The sequence below is a fragment of the Struthio camelus genome, chromosome 28 (assembly GCF_040807025.1).
Source record: "Struthio camelus isolate bStrCam1 chromosome 28, bStrCam1.hap1, whole genome shotgun sequence".
Classification (NCBI taxonomy): Eukaryota; Metazoa; Chordata; class Aves; order Struthioniformes; family Struthionidae; genus Struthio; species Struthio camelus.
In genome coordinates, this window is record NC_090969.1 from 1,700,910 (window position 1) to 1,720,987 (window position 20,078).

General features: G+C 66.7%; 3 protein-coding genes and 1 long non-coding RNA gene across 5 annotated transcripts; 3 read left to right on the top strand and 1 right to left on the bottom strand.

Annotated features, from left to right (window-relative positions):
- Positions 1-622: 622 nt before the first annotated feature.
- On the bottom strand, positions 623-4,858 carry KRT18 (keratin 18). The gene is made up of 7 exons (XM_009687626.2): positions 3,925-4,858; positions 2,910-2,992; positions 2,338-2,494; positions 2,084-2,248; positions 1,577-1,702; positions 1,116-1,339; positions 623-865 (listed from the first exon to the last, which is right to left on the bottom strand). Exons 1-7 carry the CDS (start codon positions 4,363-4,365, stop codon positions 751-753), a joined length of 1,311 nt encoding a protein of 436 aa, XP_009685921.2. The 5' UTR covers positions 4,366-4,858; the 3' UTR covers positions 623-750.
- Positions 4,859-6,379: 1,521 nt separating this feature from the next.
- LOC138062584 (uncharacterized) lies at positions 6,380-10,909 on the top strand. Its single transcript, XR_011136528.1, has 4 exons — positions 6,380-6,562; positions 7,140-7,213; positions 7,725-7,850; positions 9,837-10,909. It is a non-coding gene; the product is annotated as an uncharacterized lncRNA (long non-coding RNA).
- A 1,381-nt stretch (positions 10,910-12,290) lies between these two features.
- Positions 12,291-14,040, top strand: LOC104152331 (uncharacterized). The gene is made up of 3 exons (XM_068921121.1): positions 12,291-12,378; positions 12,900-13,979; positions 14,027-14,040. Exons 2-3 carry the CDS (start codon positions 12,932-12,934, stop codon positions 14,038-14,040), a joined length of 1,062 nt encoding a protein of 353 aa, XP_068777222.1. The 5' UTR covers positions 12,291-12,378; positions 12,900-12,931.
- On the top strand, positions 13,104-18,740 carry LOC138062583 (keratin, type II cytoskeletal 8-like). Of its 2 annotated transcripts, XM_068921380.1 has the most exons (9): positions 13,104-14,595; positions 15,709-15,917; positions 16,250-16,310; positions 16,389-16,484; positions 16,716-16,880; positions 17,264-17,389; positions 17,767-17,987; positions 18,262-18,317; positions 18,429-18,740. In XM_068921380.1, the coding sequence occupies exons 1-9, from the start codon at positions 14,263-14,265 to the stop codon at positions 18,602-18,604; spliced, it is 1,443 nt and encodes a 480-aa protein (XP_068777481.1). In that variant the 5' UTR covers positions 13,104-14,262; the 3' UTR covers positions 18,605-18,740. The 2 variants fall into 2 exon arrangements, with proteins under 2 accessions (XP_068777481.1, XP_068777480.1); XM_068921379.1 differs by having other exon boundaries at positions 14,059-14,595; positions 18,262-18,740.
- Positions 18,741-20,078: the final 1,338 nt, after the last annotated feature.

Consider the following 20,078-nt stretch of genomic DNA (forward strand, 5'->3'; position numbering starts at 1 on the left):
CCAGATCTCTCAGGTGCACCCCAGGGCTCTGTGGGACACCCTGGGGCTCTGCAGGGGCACCCCAGGGCCACCCCAGGGCTCTGTGGGGCATCCTGGGACACCCTGAGGCTCTGCAGGAGACCCTAGGGCTCTCTGGGGCACCCCAGGGCTCTGCAGGACACCCGAAGGCTCTTTGGGACACCTTGGGGCTCTATGGGGCACCCAGGGCTCTTTGGGACAGCCCTGGGGTCTGCGCGAGGGTGCTGGCCTGGCTGCCCTCTGCTCCAGGGGCCCGTTCGGGAGCGGGGTGGTTTGGTGTCGCAGAGCATCGCTTTGCAGGATGGATCCCCCTTGGAGAGTCCCGGCACCCTGCTGGGGCACGGGCACGGCCTGAGCACGGACGCGGGCATGAACACGGACACGGACGTGTTCCCGTCCCAGCCATTCCCCCATGCCCAAACGTGCGTGCACACGTGTGCACACGCCCACACGCCGACACATACGTGCGCACCCACGTGAGCCCGCAGAGGCACTCCGGTCTCTTGCCAACCTCCCGTGCCTCAGTTTCCCTTTTTTGCAGACTCTTCCACGCCATCCCAACCCCACGTTGTGTCTCCCCATCCCGAGTCCAAAGAGACACGAGGATAACATGACATTTTATTGCCGTGACGGTGAAGCCCGGGGGGCGTTACGGTGGAGTCGCGGGGAGGGTCCCCGCCGGCCGCACGCGGGACGGGGTGTCTGGTGTGTCTCCTCCGCGCTCCGGCCTGCTCAGTACGTTCGCACCTTCACCTCCTTGGTCTCCGACACCACCTTGCCATCCACTATCTTCTGCGTGGACGTCTGCACGGTGGACGTGGTCTCCTTCTCCAGGGCGTCCCGCAGGCTGCAGGGCGAGGAGAGGCCGAGTCACCCCGGGGTGCCTCCTTCCCTGCACCCAAGATGGGTGCTTCTGTGAGCTTGCACCCACTGGACATCCCAACCTCCCTCCCAAGGTCCCTCCTTTCCTCTCCACCACCCCAGGGAACTCCAGATCCAAGCGGTGATGGAGCCGGAGCATCCTGGGCATGCCGAGAGCTGCCCAGCCCCATCCCAGCACCCGGGGCTAAATCCTGCTGGATCCTGCTCGCTGGTACCTGAACTCCTCTCCGCCCTCGAGCAGCTGCCGGTAGGTCGCGATTTCCGCCTCCAGCTTGTCCTTGATGTTGAGCAGCGCCTGGTACTCCTCGGCCTGGCGTTGCAGCTCGCCCCGCACCTGCGCCAGCTCCGCCTCGACCCGCAGGATGAGCCCGTTGAGCTGCTCCATCTGCATGGCGTAGCGGTTCTCCACCTCCAGCAGGTTGGCCTCCAAGCCAGCTTTCTGCAAGGAGACCCCCGGGGTGAGTGCCGGAGAACCCCCACGGGTGCCATTTCTCAGTGCAACGGGGACCTCATTTTTGCAGTTTCTGTCCCTCTTTTGGGGATGGCAAAGGGCAGGATGAGGTTTTTCTTGCCACCACGTGGCGGCTGGAGTTTACCTCCCCAGCTGTAGATGGTGGCTGGTCCAGAGGCCCTGTAGGGCCTAGAGGGGTGGTTTCGGGGGGCTGCTGCCACCTACCTGGTTGCGGAGGGACTCCAGGTCGATCTCCAGGGTCTGGACGGTGCGGCGGAGGTCAACCACAGTGCTGCGGGCCGTGTCCACGTCCTTGCTGCTCTGCGTGATCTCGATGGTGCTCTCGGTGATCTGGGCAGGGGGGAACAAGGCTTGGGGGGTCATGGACACCACCCGAAGCAGAGCCATCCCTAGAGGATTGGGATCCCCCGCAGGAGAGGCATCCCCCCGGGATCATCCCCGATGTGGTACCAGGACCCTCTTGTGGAAGATCCCCTTGTGGCATCGGGGTCCCAATGGGGAACATCCCTACGTCAGTTTGGGGTCTCCTAGGCAAACGCCCCCCTCAGATTGCGGTCCCACCGTCAGGATGGGACGCCCTAGGCGAACATCCCCCCGCTGAACTGGGGACTGTCCCCCACCTTGGGCTGATGTCCCCTCTACCAGGCCAAGACCCCCAAGGAACATCCCCGGGGGCAAATTTGGGGGGAAATGGTGGGGCATTGGACGCACCTGCTGGCCCCATTGCTTTTCCAGGTCCTCCAGGTTCTTCTGGGCCAATGCGTCGTACTGCGCCCGGATCTCTGCCATGATCTTGCCCAGGTCCTGGGACTTGGGCGCATCCACCTCCACCGTGAGTGCTGAGTCGGAGATCTGCGCCTGCAGGCTCTTCACCTCCTGGGGGACAGAGAGCAGCCAGCATGAGGGCCAGGTCCCTGCCGAACCACAGCCCCCCGCCCTAGCGCCCGCCCTGGCCCCCCACATACGTCCTCGTGGTTCTTCTTCATGAAGATGAGCTCCTCCTTGAGGGACTCGATCTCACCCTCCAGGTGCAGCCGGGCCATGTTGGTGTCGTCGATGACCTTGCGGAGCCCCGCGATGTCATTCTCCACCGAGAGGCGGATGGCCAGCTCGGCCTCGTACCTGGGGGGCACGGTGGTGAGTGGGCGCTCATGTGGCCTCCCTGTCCAGCCTACGTTGCCCTGCTGCTGTCTCCGTCCCCGTCCTCAGCCCATCCCATCTCCATCACCATCTCCATGACTTTTCTTATCCATGTCCCCATCCTGTCCCCGTTGCCATCACCATCCCCATATCAGTCCCCATCCATATCTCCATCCTGTCCCCATCACCGTCACCATCCCCATCTCTGTTCTAATTCCCATCCCTGTCCCTGTCCTTGTCCCCACCCCATTCTGATCTTCATCCCCCTCCCATCCTCATCTCCATTCTTCTGCCAAGCCCCATCCTTGTTCCGGTTCCCGTCCCTGTCCCCATCCCTGTCCCATTGCCCATCCCTGTCCTGTCCCCCACCCCGTCCCCGTCCCCGTCCTGCTCTCACTTGACCCTGAAGTCATCGGCGGCCAGGCGAGCGTTGTCGATCTGCAGCACGGTGCGGGCGTTATCCACCGTAGCGTCGAAGATCTGCCGAGGACGGGGCAGGGTGGGGGGTTACGGGGCGCCGGTGGCCCGTCCCGGCGCGGCGCGGCCGGGCCACCCTGGCGCCGCTGGGCGCCCGCCAGCCACGTCACCCTGAGCAGGTGCAATTCCCACAGCAACGGCGCGGGGCGGGACGGCACGCGGCGCCCGCCGGATTCGCTGGACCTCGCCCCGGAAAAGCGGTGATAAAACCCCGGGGCCCCACCGGGTGGGAGGGGCAGCCAGGACACCTGGGCTCCCTCGGTGGGAGGGGGACGGGGGGGGACAGCCGTGTGCGGGGACAGCCAGGTGTCCGGATGGGCTCAGCTCTTCCCGAGTGACCTTGAGCCAGTGGGATAGGTCAAACGTAGTCTAAAACATGGGGCTGCCAAGGGACATAGGGGAAGGTATGGGGGGACACCTGAGCCTGGCACCGGAGGAGGATCGGAGGGGCTCGTTTAGCTAACGAAGGGTGTCTTAAACCCACCCCGTGCACCAGTGTCCCTTGGGGGGGCTAAAACCCAGGTTACGGTGAGCTCTGACGCCGACTTGCCCCGCGGCCTTGGGCATGTCCCTTTGCCTGCTCCCGGTGCAAAGCGCCGCGGACGCGTGCAGCTCCGAGCGTGGCCCGGACCCCCCTCGGCACAAGCTCCCGGGGTGTCCTTGGTGGGGAACCGCTCCCTTGCGCAGCTGGGCCTTGGCCGGGCCTTGCGCACCCGCGCGGCTCAAAGATCGCTCTGCCCCGCTGCCGCTTGGGTTAATGCTTAACCCCTGGCAGGCAGGGCTGGTGGTGGCCGTGCCCACGTGCCCCTGCGGTTTTGGGGTACAAACACCCCGCGTCGGGGCCACGCGTGGGAACGGGGCAGGGAAGGCTGAGACCTACCGCCAACTCATCACCCGCGGCCCGGAGAGCCGGCGGGCGCCGAGCGGGACCTCACCTTGTTGCGCAGGTCCTCGATGACCTCCCAATAGTGGCTCCAGTCGCGGGAGCTGGGGCCCTTCTTCTGCATAAAGTCACGGATCTGGATCTCCAGCTTGTGGTTCTCCTGCTCCAGGCTCCGCACCTTGTCCAGGTAGGTGGCCAGGCGGTCGTTGAGGTCCTGCATGGTCTCCTTCTCGTTCTGCACCATGCCGGAGCCCGAGAGCAGCAGGCTACCACCCATCCTAGCTCCATAGCCACCCAGCCCGGCTCCGTAGCCACCTCCAGAGCTCGACAGGCTGCTGGTCCTGGAGATGGAGATCCTGGAGCCCGAGCCGCCAGCCCCGGCGTAGACGCTGGCCGCGCTGCTCGCGGGCGCGAACCGCCGGGTGCTGACCACGCTCTGGCTGCTGACGGGCCGGTAGCTGCTGGAGTAGACGGTGCTGCGGGAGTAGCTCATGGTGCCGGGCGGGAGCGGAGGAGCGCGGGAACGACGAGACGGAGCCGCGGGGGACGGACACCCGGGCGGGCTGCGGGCGCGCTATATAGTGGAGGAGCGGGGAGAGGCGGGGAGGGCGCCCGGGCGGCCCCACCTCTGGCCCAGGGCCCTCTCCGCGCCTGGGAAGGTGGGGCCGGATCCAGCCTGCGGCTTTTGTTCGCTTCGAGGGGCCCCCGGCTCGCCCCCTGGGCAGAGGGACGGGGCGGCTCTGCCCCCTGCACCCAAGGGGGGTCCAGGGTGGCTCTGCCCCATATGTCCATGGGGGTCTGCTGCAGCTCAGCCCCATACGTCCATGGGGGTCTGCTGCGGCTCAGCCCCATACGTCCATGGGGGTCTGCTGCAGCTCTGCCTCATGCGTCCATGGGGGTCTGCTGCAGCTCTGCCCCATACGTCCATGGGGGTCTGCTGCAGCTCTGCCCCATGCGTCCATGGGGGTCTGCTGCAGCTCTGCCCCATGCGTCCATGGGGGTCTGCTGCAGCTCTGCCTCATGCGTCCATGGGGGTCTGCTGCAGCTCTGCCCCATACGTCCATGGGGGGTCTGCTGCAGCTCAGCCCCATACATCCATGGGGGTCTGCTGCAGCTCTGCCCCATACGTCCATGGGGGGTCTGCTGCAGCTCAGCCCCATACGTCCATGGGGGTCTGCTGCAGCTCTGCCCCATACGTCCATGGGGGTCTGCTGCAGCTCAGCCCCATACATCCATGGGGGTCTGCTGCGGCTCAGCCCCATACGTCCATGGGGGTCTGCTGCAGCTCAGCCCCATACGTCCATGGGGGTCTGCTGCAGCTCTGCCCCATACGTCCATGGGGGTCTGCTGCAGCTCTGCCTCATGCGTCCATGGGGGTCTGCTGCAGCTCTGCCCCATACGTCCATGGGGGTCTGCTGCAGCTCTGCCTCATGCGTCCATGGGGGTCTGCTGCAGCTCTGCCCCATACGTCCATGGGGGGTCTGCTGCAGCTCAGCCCCATACATCCATGGGGGTCTGCTGCAGCTCTGCCCCATGCGTCCATGGGGGTCTGCTGCGGCTCAGCCCCATACGTCCACTGGGGTCCTCAGGTGGCTCAGCCCCATGCACCTATGGGGGCCAAGAGCAGCTCAGCCCCTTATGCCTGTGGGGGTCCGGGGCACCTCAGCCCCATATGTCCATACGCACATGGGGATCTGCGGTGGCCCAGCCCCATATGCGCAAGGGGCGCTGGGGTAGAGGGATGGGGTGGCTCAGCCCCATGCACCCATGGGGGCCCAGGGCAGGGGAGTGGCATGGCTCAGCCCCATTTTGGGGACCCTGGGGCTCGGGGTGTCCCCACCAGCGTGCACCAGCCCCGCATTTCCCTTCTGACGCAGCCAGCCCCCACCCATGGGAGACCCCCTCCACCTTGGGGGTGGCAGGGAGCCCCCACGATTCACCCCCAGGAACTGGGGTGGGGGCTTCACCGCCGGGGCTGGGCGGGCTGCAGAGATCCTGGGGCCACGCGGGTCCCCACGCCGGGACGATCCTCGGGCGCTTTCGGCACGGGGGAAGGTGCGCTGGGAGGGGGATCACCCTGCCGAACCGGCTCCCAGGAATCCTGCCTGTCGCCTTTCTCCCCCCCCACCCCGGCTCGCAGGTGGCGGGAGCACCGGAGCGGCCGGGCGGTGGCATCCACCCTCCCGTCCCGAGAGCCGCAATCTCAGCGCGGGACCCAGCCCCGCTCGCCTGGTACCCTGCACCCCGGGGACACCCCGGGGGTCCCCTCCCCGCCGTGGACAGGCACGACCGTCCCCGGCTCCCGACCCGCAGGAGCGGAGGGCACGGCGGCAGGGGGCTGGGGGAGGCATGCCTGGTCGGCGGCGGCCCCCCGCTCTCCGTGCCTGGCTCCCCCCGCCGCCGCCGGCCCCAGACCCCCAGAGACGCCTGGCCTGGCTCTTATCTCCCTTTGGGGTGATTTATGGCAGCTCCGGTGGCCGCAGCATCGCCGGGCGGCACGAAAGCGCGGCACATTCCAGCTTTTATCTGCGGGAGCATCAGGCTTGTTTGCTCTGGAGGGACCGGCCGGCGTGCACTGAGATGCTTGTGTGTCCTGGCAGGGGCAGCCCCCGGCGCTTCAGCCCCCGCCGATTGCAGATCACGTAGCAGGACACGTCTCTGCGTCCTGCTCCTTGGGGTCAGAGAGGGAGGTAAAGATTTTTCCAGGCTCTGGGGCATCCTGGGGGCCCCGCAGATGGGAACGGGTATCCCTCCGCTCCATGCAGGCCAACACGCCTTTGCGGGAACACGCGCCTTTGTACATGCACCTTTGTATAAGTGTACACCTTTTGCATCGATACGTGCCTCTGTAGAAACACTCACTGTTGCATGAACATGCACCTTTGCATGAACATATATTTGCATGAACATGCACCTTTGCACGAACGGGCACCTTTGCACGAACACGTATTTGCACAAACAGGCACCTTTGCATGAACATGCACCTTTGCACGAACACATATTTGCATGAACACCTTTGCACGAACAGGCACCTTTGCATGAACACATATTTGCATGAACAGGCACCTTTGCACGAACACAATTTGCATGAACAGGCACCTTTGCACCAACAGGCACCTTTGCGCGAACACGCACTTCAGCACACATGGCGGCGCACGCACAGGTATCGAGTGGATGCATGGGGTCGGGAGCGATGGAGCCTGGCCGGGGGGACGTGCGAGGGTGAAGCGGGTTTCTTGGGAACTCACTGCTCAATTTCCACCGAAGGGCTGCGAAACGTCTTTAGATGATGCATTTCCGGGGTGCACACGCTGTGTTTGCTCTGGCCGGGCTATAAACAGGTGAGTCATGGCCCACTTGGGTGCAGGGCTGTTCCCAGCCCTGCCCGCGGTCCCCTGCCGCAGTGTCCTTGGCCCTTCCCATGCGCCAAGGCCGTGCTGCGCCCTGCGCCGAGGCCGTCGGCGGTGGGGACCGGCTGCAAAAGGCAAGGTGGGACCGCGACGCTGACCACGGGGGGCGACGGACGGCGCGGGGTGCGAGCCCCAGGCATCCTCCCTGCAGCAAAATCCATCATTTTATCCCTGGAAATTTTATCCCTAGAAACTTTTTCCCTACAAATCTCTCCCAGGGTGCACGGGCCGACGTGCTCGTTGGTGCAGAGGCTGCACGAGGTTGGTGCACGAGGCCTCTTCCTCCATGGGGACGGTAGCTCCCGGCCAGCCCCCTCCAACCTCATCTTTTCTTTATTTTCCTTTCTGTATTTTCCTTTCTGCCTTTATGCTCCGTCCCCGCCCTGCCTCACACCTGCCTTGCCGGAGCTGCCTTTCCATCCCCGTTCCTCCCCGCAAACAGGATTACGCTGCCACCGGGCTGACGGGTTTGTTTCTCTGCCAAACCTGCGCCGTTTGATTGTCGTTTGAATGCGCCGGCGGTGCCTCCGCTCCGGGCGGCAGGAGAGGGAGGTCGGATGAAACGGAGGTGCGGAGGGCAAACTGCGGCCCTGCTCCCGGCGGGGTCTGACCCTGGGGTCCGGTGGGGTCCGGCCCCACGGTCTCGGTGGTGGTTGACCCTGCAGTTGCACGGGGGGGTCTGACCCTGGGGTCCCAGGGTCCCAGCAGCGTCTGACCCCGACGTCCCAGCAGCACCCAACCCCGGGATCCTGCTGTTGGCCAACCGCAGGTCCAGGAGGTGTTTGACCCAAGGGTCCCAGCAGTGTCCAACCGTGGGGTGCCAGCAGGGTCCGACCCTGGGATCCTGGTGCTGGCCAACCGTGGGGTGCCAGCAGTGTCTGATCCCGGGATCCTGGTGCTGGCCAACCGTGGGGTCCCAGCAGGGTCCGGCCCCTGGGATCCTGGTGCTGGCCAACCGTGGGGTGCCAGCAGTGTCTGATCCCGGGATCCTGGTGCTGGCCAACCGTGGGGTGCCAGCAGTGTCTGATCCCGGGATCCTGGTGCTGGCCAACCGTGGGGTGCCAGCAGGGTCTGATCCCAAGATCCTGGTGCTGGCCAACCGTGGGGTCCCAGCAGGGTCCGGCCCCTGGGATCCTGGTGCTGGCCAACCGTGGGGTGCCAGCAGGGTCCGATCCCGGGATCCTGGTGCTGGCCAACCGTGGGGTCCCAGCAGGGTCCGGCCCCTGGGATCCTGGTGCTGGCCAACCGTGGGGTGCTAGCAGGGTCTGACCCCGGGATCCTGGTGCTGGCCAACCGTGGGGTGCCAGCAGGGTCCGATCCCGGGATCCTGGTGCTGGCCAACCGTGGGGTGCCAGCAGGGTCCGATCCCGGGATCCTGGTGCTGGCCAACCGTGGGGTGCCAGCAGGGTCCGGCCCCTGGGATCCTGGTGCTGGCCAACCGTGGGGTGCCAGCAGGGTCCGATCCCGGGATCCTGGTGCTGGCCAACCGTGGGGTGCCAGCAGGGTCCGGCCCCTGGGATCCTGGTGCTGGCCAACCGTGGGGTCCCAGCAGGGTCCGGCCCCTGGGATCCTGGTGCTGGCCAACCGTGGGGTGCCAGCAGGGTCCGATCCCGGGATCCTGGTGCTGGCCAACCGTGGGGTGCCAGCAGGGTCCGATCCCGGGATCCTGGTGCTGGCCAACCGTGGGGTGCCAGCAGGGTCCGGCCCCTGGGATCCTGGTGCTGGCCAACCGTGGGGTGCCAGCAGGGTCCGATCCCGGGATCCTGGTGCTGGCCAACCGTGGGGTGCCAGCAGGGTCTGACCCCGGGATCCTGGTGCTGGCCAACCGTGGGGTGCCAGCAGGGTCTGACCCCGGGATCCTGGTGCTGGCCAACCGTGGGGTGCCAGCAGGGTCTGACCCCGGGATCCTGGTGCTGGCCAACCGTGGGGTCCCAGCAGGGTCTGGCCCCAGGGCTGCCCCGACACCCCCTCGCTGGCCTTAGCGCCCGGTTGGCACCACGTTGGGGCGATACCCAGTGGCAGGGCTTGGTGGGGGGCTGCACCAACGGTGCCGGGGGCTCCCTGAGCCTTTCAGCCTCTCGGCTCCTCTCCGGGGGGAGCCTGGCCGGGAGCGACACCGTCACCACGTCGGTGGGGGAGCCATCCCGGCCCCGGGGGTTGCCAGCCCCACAAGTTGCACCACCCCGGCCCCCTTATCGGGCACATTCCTCCCCGTGCCCGACGTAGGGCGATTGAAGATCTGCAAACAGACACAGCCCTGACCCCCGGCACGTCCCGGCCCCCGGCTCCCGAAGGCCACCGGGGCTCCCAGCGGGGCCATAAGCCGGAGATTAAAGACCTGTCACTGATAAGGCCCTGCGGTGGCCTCCCCCCTGCCCCAGCCCCCATCTTTGCAGGGGCCGGAGCAGATGCCTGGGGCCCCCTGTCCCAGGAGACCCCAGCCAAGCCCTGAAACACCTTATTTCAATGCACCCGGCTGCCCCATTCAGCCCCCCAAGGGAAAGCCCTGCAAAAGCAATGTGGAACCGAAATCCCCCTCCTCCTTTTATTGCAGAGCATCGCGGCCGCGCGGCGGTTCCCGCGGCCCCGGGCTCTGCCGGCCGACCGGCTCCCCGAGGGTTAAAGCGCGGCGGCCCCGAGGTCCAGCTGCATTCCTGAGCGGTGAAGCCTGCAGCTGGTGCCATCTCTGCCTTTCCCCTCCCTCCCGTCGGGATGAAACGCAAGAAGATCGCTTCCGAAAACAGCTCGCCGTTTAGATTGCAAACAACGTCGCGGTGGGGAGAGGGGAAAGGCAGCGCGGCGGGAGCCAGCGCAGCCCGGCCGCCCGGCGCGATCCGGCCGGCAGAGCTCCACCGAGCTGAGCTTTCCCGCCCCGTCCCCTCGCCAGAGTCACTTTTTGGGGCTTGGTCCCCCTGCGCAAGGAGCCACCTCGGCCTTTTGCCTCTGCCTGAAAAGCTCCTGATGCCTCGGTGTCTGCCCGATCCTCTTGTGCTCTCCTCGCTCCCTTGGTGCCTCCCCGATCCCTTGGTGCCTCCCTGATCCCTTGGTGCCATCCTTGATCCCTTGGTGCCATCCTCGCTCCCTTGGTGCCTCCCTGATCCCTTGGTGCCATCCTTGATCCCTTGGTGCCATCCTCGCTCCCCTGGTGCCTCCCTGATCCCTTGGTGCCACCCCTGATCCCTTGGTGCCACCCCTGATCCCTTGGTGCCTCCCTGATCCCTTGGTGCCTCCCCGATCCCTTGGTGCCACCCCTGAACCCTTGGTGCCTCCCTGATCCCTTGGTGCCATCCTTGATCCCTTGGTGCCACCCCTGATCCCTTGGTGCCACCCCTGATCCCTTGGTGCCTCCCCGATCCCTTGGTGCCTCCCTGATCCCTTGGTGCCTCCCTGCTCCCTTGGTGCCATCCCTGACCCCTTGGTGCCATCCTCGCTCCCTTGGTGCCTCCCTGATCCCTTGGTGCCATCCCCGACCCCTTGGTGCCATCCTTGACCCCTTGGTGCCGTCCCCGACCCCTTGGTGCCATCCCTGACCCCTTGGTGCCATCCTCGCTCCCTTGGTGCCTCCCCGATCCCTTGGTGCCATCCCCGACCCCTTGGTGCCATCCTTGACCCCTTGGTGCCATCCCCGACCCCTTGGTGCCATCCCCGATCCCTTCATGCCGGCCCCAATCCCCCTGCACCGGGGGAAAACTGAGGAAACCCAACTTTTCCAGCTCCGGGTGGGATTTGGCTGCTGCAGGTGGGTTTCGGAGTGTCTCCGCGTGGCCCCAGCCCCGGGGCTGGCCCGGTAGCACCGGCTGGCACCCCAGGGTGTCACCCACGCCCGCCGGGGCACCCGCCTGGACCCCCCGCAGCCGGGCCGGGAGAGCCGGCGGCGCGGAGCCAAGGCGGCCCGGGCGCCAGCCCGTGAACGCCTTCCCCGTGGCCCTGCCGCGCCGTCGCCCGCCTCCGAAACCGCCGGGCCCAACCCAGGGCAAACAAAGGGCCCCCGGGGAGAAAACGGCTGGATCCGGCCCAAGACGCGTCCTCGTCCCAGCCGCCCGAGGGGGGCGACGCCGGGTTCGGGGTGGCGGTGGCGGGGGGGGGTTGGTTTTGGGGTGGGCGCCGGGACGGGTCGGCGGGACCCCGGCGGCTCCTCGGCCGGCACCGTCCCTCGGCCGAGGCTCGGGTGACGGGGACAATCGGTCGTTGTCGCTCGGGCAACCCGGGGTGGAGCGGAGCCCGGCGCATAAAGGCGAGAGGCGGGTTGGGGATTTACGGCCGGGCGGCTCCTGGCGGGGAGCCGCGATGCCGCCGGGGGACCCAGGCGTCCGGCAGCCTCCGGAGGCCGGGGAGGAAGGCCGGAGGGGGGGGTTCACACCCGGCTGAGAGCCTGGAGCTGTAGCTTTGCTCCCGCTTTGCATGCCCGCAGGTGCCCCCCCCCCCCCCGGACGCCTGGGTCCATCCTCCCTCGCCGTCCCGCCGTGCCTCAGTTTCCCCAGCAGCAGGAGGGCGACTAACGGAGCAGGGGGGGGGGGCACCCAAAGCGGCTGCCCGGAGCTGCCCGTCCGGCGCTCTCGCCTCTAATCCTGACCCCTCGGTGGCCGAGCCGGGTGGGGGTCCCGCGCGCCCCGCACCGTGCCGGGCGCTGGCACGCGCCCAGGGCCCCGCTCCCTCCCTGCCAGCGGTATCTCGGTGGGGAGCAAAGTATTTGCCTGGGCTGCAAATTCCTTTGCGATAAGAGAGGCTGGGAGAGGTTCTCCCGCGGGAGGCAGCTCCCCGTGCTGGCTCCGGGCCGCTTTCAGCCCCCGAGGAGGAGGAGGAGGAGGAGGAGGAGGAGGAGGAGGAGAAGGGGGTGGCAAAATATGTGTCTTTCCTCCCCTCCATCCCTGTTTTTTTGCCCCATGCTGGCCGGAGTGGCCCCCTTCTGCCCCCCGACCCCGGGACGACAGGCAGGGATCAGCAGCAAGCTGAGCTGGGTGGATGGAGGGATGATGGAGGGATGGAGGGATGAGGGGAGGATGGAGGGATGACAGGTGGATGTGGCTGTACAGGGACCGAGGGATGGACAGAGGGACGGAGCTGTGGAGAAGGGCAGGATGGATAAATCCGTAAAGGTGGGTCTGTCCGGGGGTGAGTAGGTGGGTGAAGGGATGGGTGGGTGGATCTGTGCAGGGATGGATGGATGGATGGATGGATGAATGGGTGGACAGATGTCTAGAAGGATGGGTGAATGGCTGGGTTTGGCTGGGGAAGGACAGATGGATGGATGGACAGATATTCAGAAGGATGGCTGGATGGATGGGTCTACCAGGGATGGATGGAGGGATGGATGGACAGATGGATATCTATCTAGGACAGTACATGGATGGATGGGTCTGGCCAGAGATGGATGGATGGATGGATGGACAGATGGATGGATGGATATCTAGCACGATGGATGATGGCTGGATATGGCCAAGGATGGATGGATGGATGGATGGATATCTAGAAGGATGGGTGGATGGCTGGGTCTGGAAAGGGATGGTGGGATGGATGGACAGATGGATGCCTATCTAGGAGGGTCCAGGAGGGATGTGGAGAGATGGGTCTGGCCAGAGACGGATGGATGGGTGAAGGGCTGGATGGACCCATGCAGGGAGGTGAGGAGGTGGATGAGCAGATGGAGGGATGAATTTCATCCAGTGTCAGCGAGAGACCCAACTGGACTTCCCAGCTCTGCCCTTTCCCTGCCCAGTCCCCGGCGGTGACCCAGAGCTATCGCTGCTGCCGCTTCGAGGAAACGGGGAGGAGAAAAAAAAAAAAAAAAAAGCACAAAACCTACAAATCCCTGCCTGGAGGTGCCGAGCGCCTCGCGTGCTGTCTCGGCCCGGCGCCCGCCACTCCTCGCGCAGGGCAAGTCCGGTCCTGACGAGCCTCCTTCCTTACGGCTCCCATCCGCACCTTGCGCTCGTGGCCCTCGCCGCCGCCGAGGCCGCGGGCACCTGCGGGGAAGAGTCGGGCTCGCCGCGGCGCGGCCTCATCCCGCGGCCCCGCCAACGCCAGCACGGGCCGAGGGTCCTCGCAGGACGCTCGGGCGCGTCGGGAGCGGCCGAGAGCGTGGTCCCTACGCGGCCGGGACCGCCGCAGCCCCGTTTCCTTGGGAGATTGACCCTCCGGGCGCTTTTGGCCCCCGGCCGCTTTCGAAGCTCTCGCCAACCCTCGAACAAACACAGCGGAGGGAAACGGCCGCTGGGCCAGCGGGTCACCTGCGTTTTCGGTGGCCGGCGGAGACGGGGAGCCGCCGCTAACGCCCGGCCGGTGGGAAAGCCCTGGGCGAGCGCAGCCCTTATTAGACACCGGAGAATCCACAGCGCCCAGAGGGGGAAAAGCGAAGGGCAACGGAGCCTCCCCGGTCCGACCGCTCAGGTTACGTCCCGGCTTTTCCCCCTTCCTTGTATAAACACGCCGCATTTTTGGCCGGCTCTGCCAGCCCGCGGGGCGCTGGCGGCGGTGGGAAGAGAAGGGCATCGGCAGCCGAATTTCCGGCTGAGCGCACGGCCCACCATCCCCCGGGTGAGGGTCTCGGTGTCCCAAACCCACCCGCCCGTCTGCTCTCCCCGGTGCTGGAAAACCCACAACCCCCCGAAAGGCCAGGCGAGAGGGGCCCAGGGCCGAGCGTTGCTCGTCCCGGCGGATCCGGGCTGCTCCGAAGGGGTTAAGGAGACGCAGGTGCTGCGTTCCTGGCCTCGGCCTCGGCCCTCCCTTCCTGCTCTCCTCCCCCAGCTCCCGGCATATAAACCCGGAGCCACACCCCACCCTGGATCTGTCCTCCTGGGGCTCCTGCTTGCTTGTCCGGCCCGTCCTGTCCGTCCTCTGGCCTGTCCTGTCCGTCCTCTTGCCCCTCTTGCGACCCTCCAGCCTCTTCTGCGACCTTCTTGCAACCTTCTTGCAACCTTCTTGCACGTCTTGCAACCTTCTTGCAACCCTCCTGTCCGTCCTCCCCGTCTCTTGCCTCCACCATGTCCATCACCGTCACCAGGAAGACCGTGAGAAGCACCTCGGCCATGCCCGGGCGCTCCTTCAGCTCCCACTCCTACACCGCCGGCCCCGGCATGAAGATGAGCACGGCCTCAGCCTTCAGCGCCTATGGTGGCAGCCGCTACGGAGGGAGCTTGTACCGGGGTCCGGGAGCGGTGCCCGGCGCAGGGGGCTCCATCACAGCCGTGAGCGTCAACCAGAGCCTGCTGACGCCCCTCAACCTGGAGATCGACCCCAACATCCAGCGGGTGCGCAAGGAGGAGAAGGAGCAGATCAAGACGCTCAACAACAAGTTCGCTTCCTTCATCGACAAGGTGAGGCCGGGCACGGCCGGGGGCGGCGAGAGCCGCCTCGTCCCGGCGCCGTGCCGCGGGGTGGCACCCGGCCACCTCCTCCGCGCTGCCGGCCCCGGGCCAAGCCCGAGGGGACCGGCCCCGGTGGGAGAAATCCCTCCGGCCTGGAGTTTGGTCCCTTTTCTGCCCCTGCTCGGCCCAAATCTGCTCCTGCAGCGGGGTGGGAGGTGGGTGAAGCCTGGTGGGGAAGGTGAACGTGGAGGGGTGCACGGATTTACTGGATACTGTCCTGGGAAAGGGGGGTGTCTGGGCCCCCTTGGGGACATCCTTGACCCCCTTGGGGACCTCCTGACCCCATCAGGGACCTCCTGACCCCCTTGGGGACCTCCTGACCCATTCAGGGATGTTCTGGCCACCTTGGGGACATCCTGATCCCTTTGGGGACCTCTTGGCCCCTTCGGGCACATCCTGGCCCGATCAGGGACATCCTGGCCCCCTTGGGGACATTGTGGCCCCTTTGTACACATCCTGACCCCCTTTGGGGACATTCTGACCCCCTGGAGGACCTTCTGGGCCCTTTGGACACATCCTGGCCCCATCAGGGACATCCTGCACTCCCCCCTCCCCTTTGGGGACATCATGCACCCCTTGGGGACATCCTGACCCTCTTGGGCACAGTTTGGCTCCCTTGGGGATGTCCTGCCCCCTCTCGGTGACATCCAGATGGCCTTGGGGACATGCTGGCCCCCTGGTGCATGGGGGAGGTGGTGGCAGAGCCCACGGTGGGTGGGGAGCGCGGTCCTCGCGGCACGGGAAAATGGGGACCCCCCATCTCCCACCTCCTACCCCCCCCCGAAGGAAATAATTAATGAGGACCTCAATTAGCAGATACCCCCCCCCCCATCCAAGCTGGGCTTTCCCTCCCTCGGCAGCGCGTTTCCGGGCATGACCCCCGGGGAAGGGTGGGCTGGCCGGCCGGCCGAGGACCTTGCCAGGCTCCTGGCCCCATCCCGCCCTGGGGGCCGGGGGTCCGCACCACGGGGTGGACGCTGAACCGTGCGCCTGGACCCTCGGTGGTGGTGGTGGTGGTGGTGGTGGGGTGGCCGCGGAGGCTGAGCCGTCGCTCGCCGCCAGGTCCGCTTCCTGGAGCAGCAGAACAAGATGCTGGAGACCAAGTGGAGCCTCCTGCAGAACCAGAAAACCACGCGGGGCAACCTGGGCGGCCTCTTCGAGGCGTACATCGGCGCGCTGCGGCGGCAGCTCGATGGCCTGGGCCAGGAGAAGCTGCGGCTCGAGGCCGAGCTGGGCAACATGCAGGGCTTGGTGGAGGAGTTCAAGGCCAAGTGAGGGCCTCTTGCTCGCCCCCGTCCATCTCCCGTCCCTCCCCACCCCGCTGTTTGCACCCATCCCGCCACCTCCCGGCTGGCCTGAACCCGCTCGGGGTCTCCATCCGCACCTTGGGGTGCAGCATCGGGTGCTCCTCGTCCCCAAGGGCTTGGCAGGTGGCCCAGGATGCTGGAGACGCGTTGGACACGTCCGTCCGTCTGTCCTCGCCTCCCTCCCGCCGAGCGCGGCTTTGGGTTTCTCGCGGCGGGGAGGGGAGGGGAGGGAGGACACCCGGCCGGCGGGGTCCCCGCGAGCCGGCGTCACCCACCGGCCCGCTCCGCTCCCGCAGGTACGAGGAAGAGATCAACCACCGCACCGAGAAGGAGAACGAGTTCGTCCTGCTCAAGAAGGTGAGGAGGTGGGATGGGGACACCGGCCCGGAGGCGGCGGCCGCGGGCTGACGGGCTCCACCGCGCTCTCGCCCCCAGGACGTGGACGAAGCCTACATGAACAAGGTGGAGCTGGAGTCCAGGCTGGAGGGTTTGACGGACGAAATAAATTTCCTGAGGCAGCTTTACGAGGAGGTACGGACCCTCCAAGAGGGGGGCTGCGCGGAGACCCTCCGTCCCCCCCGTTCCTCCTGCCGCGGCCCGAGCAGCATCTCCCCGGGCCCGGCTGGGGCGTTCGGAGGCTCCCGGGTGCTTGCAGAGAAGGAAAAAGCCCTAAGAGCTGCAGCATCAAGCTGTGCTGGGCCCACACGTGTGGCGAGCTGTCCGTGCTCAGCCGTGCTCCCCCCTTCTCCCTCCACCACGCAGGAGCTCCGCGAGCTGCAGTCCCAGATCTCCGACACCTCCGTCGTCCTCTCCATGGACAACAACCGCAGCCTGGACCTGGACAGCATCATCGCGGAGGTGAAGGCGCAGTACGAGGAGATCGCCAACCGGAGCCGGGCGGAAGCCGAGAGCATGTACCAGATCAAGGTAAATAAGGCCGATAACCGCGCCGGGCTGCCGCGTGCCGGGAAACGACCCGGCCTCGACGAGCTCGTCGCAAATCAAGCCAAAAGGCGGGCGATGAGAGCTCCGGCTCCTTCCTCCTTCGCCGGCAGTCTGCATCCTTGAGCCCGACCTTGCAAAACCCTCCCTGCCCCTGGGCTGGCGGGTTGCTCCGCTCCCAGGCTGGGAGAATCCAGCCCCACGTGATTAAACCCCGGCTTAAAACCGACCCGGCCGGAGCAGCGGGGTGCGAGTGTCCAGCCGCTGGTGTCCCCCCGGGGGGCCACCGGGCCGGCTCCGATGGAGAAAGGGGTTTCACAGCCCCCCTGGGGCGGCGCGTCTCCATGCTGCCTTCTTCGTCCGCGCAGTACGAGGAGCTGAAGACGACGGCGGGGAAGCACGGCGACGAGCTGCGCAACACCCGCACCGAGATCAACGAGCTCAACAGGATGATCCAGAGGATCCAGGCGGAGATCGAGGCGCTGAAGAACCAGGTCGGCGAGGTTCTCGGCGGGGGCAGCAGGCTGCCTGATCCTCCCTCCTGCCGCCGGTCCCCTGTCCCCTCCATCCCAGGAGCATCCTCGGGCTCGGACCACCTTGGATCGTGTCCGAGCCCCTTTGCAGCCCCTATAGGGCAGCAAAGACGGGTCCCTGCTCTCCTCCCTGGAGATGCATCCCTATCTCCCCAAAACAAGCCCCAGTCTGAGCAGGGGATGGGTGCTGGGGGGAGGTCCACGCCGTGCCGCCGGCACAGCATCCTCGGGGTCCCTGCATCCCCGGGCGCAGGGAGGGTTTGGCAGCTCCCCGGGGCAGGGGACCCCCAGCCCCTTTCCCGGGGGGATTGACCCGCGTACCTGGCGGCGCGTTGCAGCGGGCCAGCCTGGAGACAGCCATCGCGGAGGCGGAGGAGCGGGGCGAGATGGCCCTCAAGGACGCCAAGGGGAAGCTGGCCGAGCTGGAGGCGGCTCTGCAGAAGGCGAAGCAGGACATGGCGCGGCAGCTCCGCGAGTACCAGGAGCTCATGAACGTCAAGCTGGCACTGGACATCGAGATCGCGACCTACAGGAAGCTGCTGGAGGGAGAGGAGAGCAGGTGGGACCCCGAGGGTGGCATCCGAGTTGGGGGGACCCTCATGGGTGCTGCCGGCAGCAGGGACTGGGGAGGGGGGGGGTCACTGGCCTGGGGGTGGGATGTCCACTTGCATGGGGCACGCAGCACCCCGGAGACCCTAAAACTGGGATCGGGGGGTATCTGGGGCGTAAAGCCGAGGGTGTAACCCGTGCAGCAAGGAGCCCTGGCCACCTCACAGCCCTCCACCATGGCCTCGGTCCTGTCCTTTAACCTGCCTGTCCCTTGTCCCTCGCAGGCTGGAGTCCGGCATGCAGAGCCTCAGCATCCAGACCAAGACGACGGGCTATTCGGGTAAGGCTGGCGGCGGCGGGGACGCCTGGGCCCCCGGTGCTGCCGACACCTCCGGGCTCGGGATGGGGCAGAGGCGGGTGCTCAGCGCCGGCTCTTCTCCTCCTCTCGCAGGCGGCTACAGCTACGGCGGCGGCTACAGCAGCTCTTTCTCCAGCACCGGCTACTCGGTGCCTCCGTCGCCCCTGGAGAGCGCCGCCGTCTCCAAGTCGCGAGCCATCGTCATCAAGAAGATCGAGACTCGGGACGGCAAGCTGGTGTCCGAATCCTCGGACATCCTGCCCAACTGAGCTCCCGGCCGGGCTCCATCCCGCGCGGCCGCAGCCGGCCCGGCGCTGGGCCCCTTCGCCTGGGCGCCGCGGGCCGCCGGCTGCCCCTTCCTCGCCCTCCGTCTCTGCAGCTCAATAAACCGCTCCGTCCCCTGGCTGCCCGCCGCGGTCCTCTCCTCTGCGCCGAGCGAAAGGGCCGGGATGCGAATCCGGAGCGGAGCGCAGCACCCGGCGGAAGCGGGTGGCCGATGGGTCCCGCCGCGGCTGCCTTTTCCACCCAATGCAGTCTTTAAAAATACATATATATATGTGTTCTCCACCCCCACCCAAAATGTCCTGCGGGCCACGGCGCTCGCTGGGACCCCGCGGGGCCAAAGGACCAACCGGCGGCAAAGCGGCCGGCGGGACGCGGGTCGGGTCCGTCGCCGGGTGCTCGAGCCGCGGGGACGGATAACAAGTCTCTAATGAAAACCGGGCTGAAGGAATCCGGGGCAGAGCTTCCAGCCGAAGCCTCGCGGGCAAAAAGGGCTGCGAAAGGGCCGGTTCGGTTCAGCACCGTTTTTTAAATGCAGCTGGGCCCATTCTGTCGTATTTCCCTAAAATCCAGGGCTCTGTCCCCTCTGTGAACCAAGCCTGGGACTGCCAGCTCGGGCACCCGTGTCCCCTCGCCGCCTCCTGGGGATTCTCTAGTGTCTACTAGGAGGGTTGAGCCTGGGGCACCACCTGAGCCTTTAGAGGGAGGAAAATAATCGGAGCCTTTCCCGGGGCTGCCAAAAAGCTGTGGGACCACCGCATCTGCGCTTGCTGCCCTGCCAGACGGGGAGGGCTCAGTCGGAAAGGTCCCGGTTGGCCTGGGGAGGAGAGGGGACGACTGGCGGAGCGACGGACGGACAGACGAAACGCGTGTCCTCGGGGACAGCCTGGCAACGAGACCCCCTGCCCCAAAAAGCGGCAGGCTGGGGAGGAACCCTGATATCCACCCCCAAGCCTGGTCCTGCGTCTCCCCGCTGGCCAAGGCTGCCCCCCGAGACCCCATTCCTGCCCCGTCCTCCCTTCCCAACCTCTTCATCCCCCGCCGGTGTCCCTTTGCGGTCCGACCTCCCCCGTAAAACATCATTTTGCATAAAGATGCTGAGCCCCTGGTGAGGTTGGGGGTGCATCTTCCCCCCCCTTTCCTTCCCCTTCCCCGCCGGAGCGCTTTTGGGGTCCCCAGGCAGCAGGAGCATCGGCCAAGGCTGGAGACGCCGAAGCCTGCAGGGAGGTGCTGGCGGCGGAGCGGGACCGGGGGACACCGGGGACCATCCCGCGGACCGGCGTGCCACAGCGGGGATGGGGAAGGGGGGACGTTTGCACCCCGAGCAGCAAACCGGACCGACGATCCCCCCGGCCGGAAGCGAGGGGTGAGCCGGCCGCCGGCCCCGTGCCAGCCCCTACGTCCCCCAAGGCGTCCCCGGATGCCACCGCCACCTCCCTTTCCCCAGCGGCGTCCCAAAAT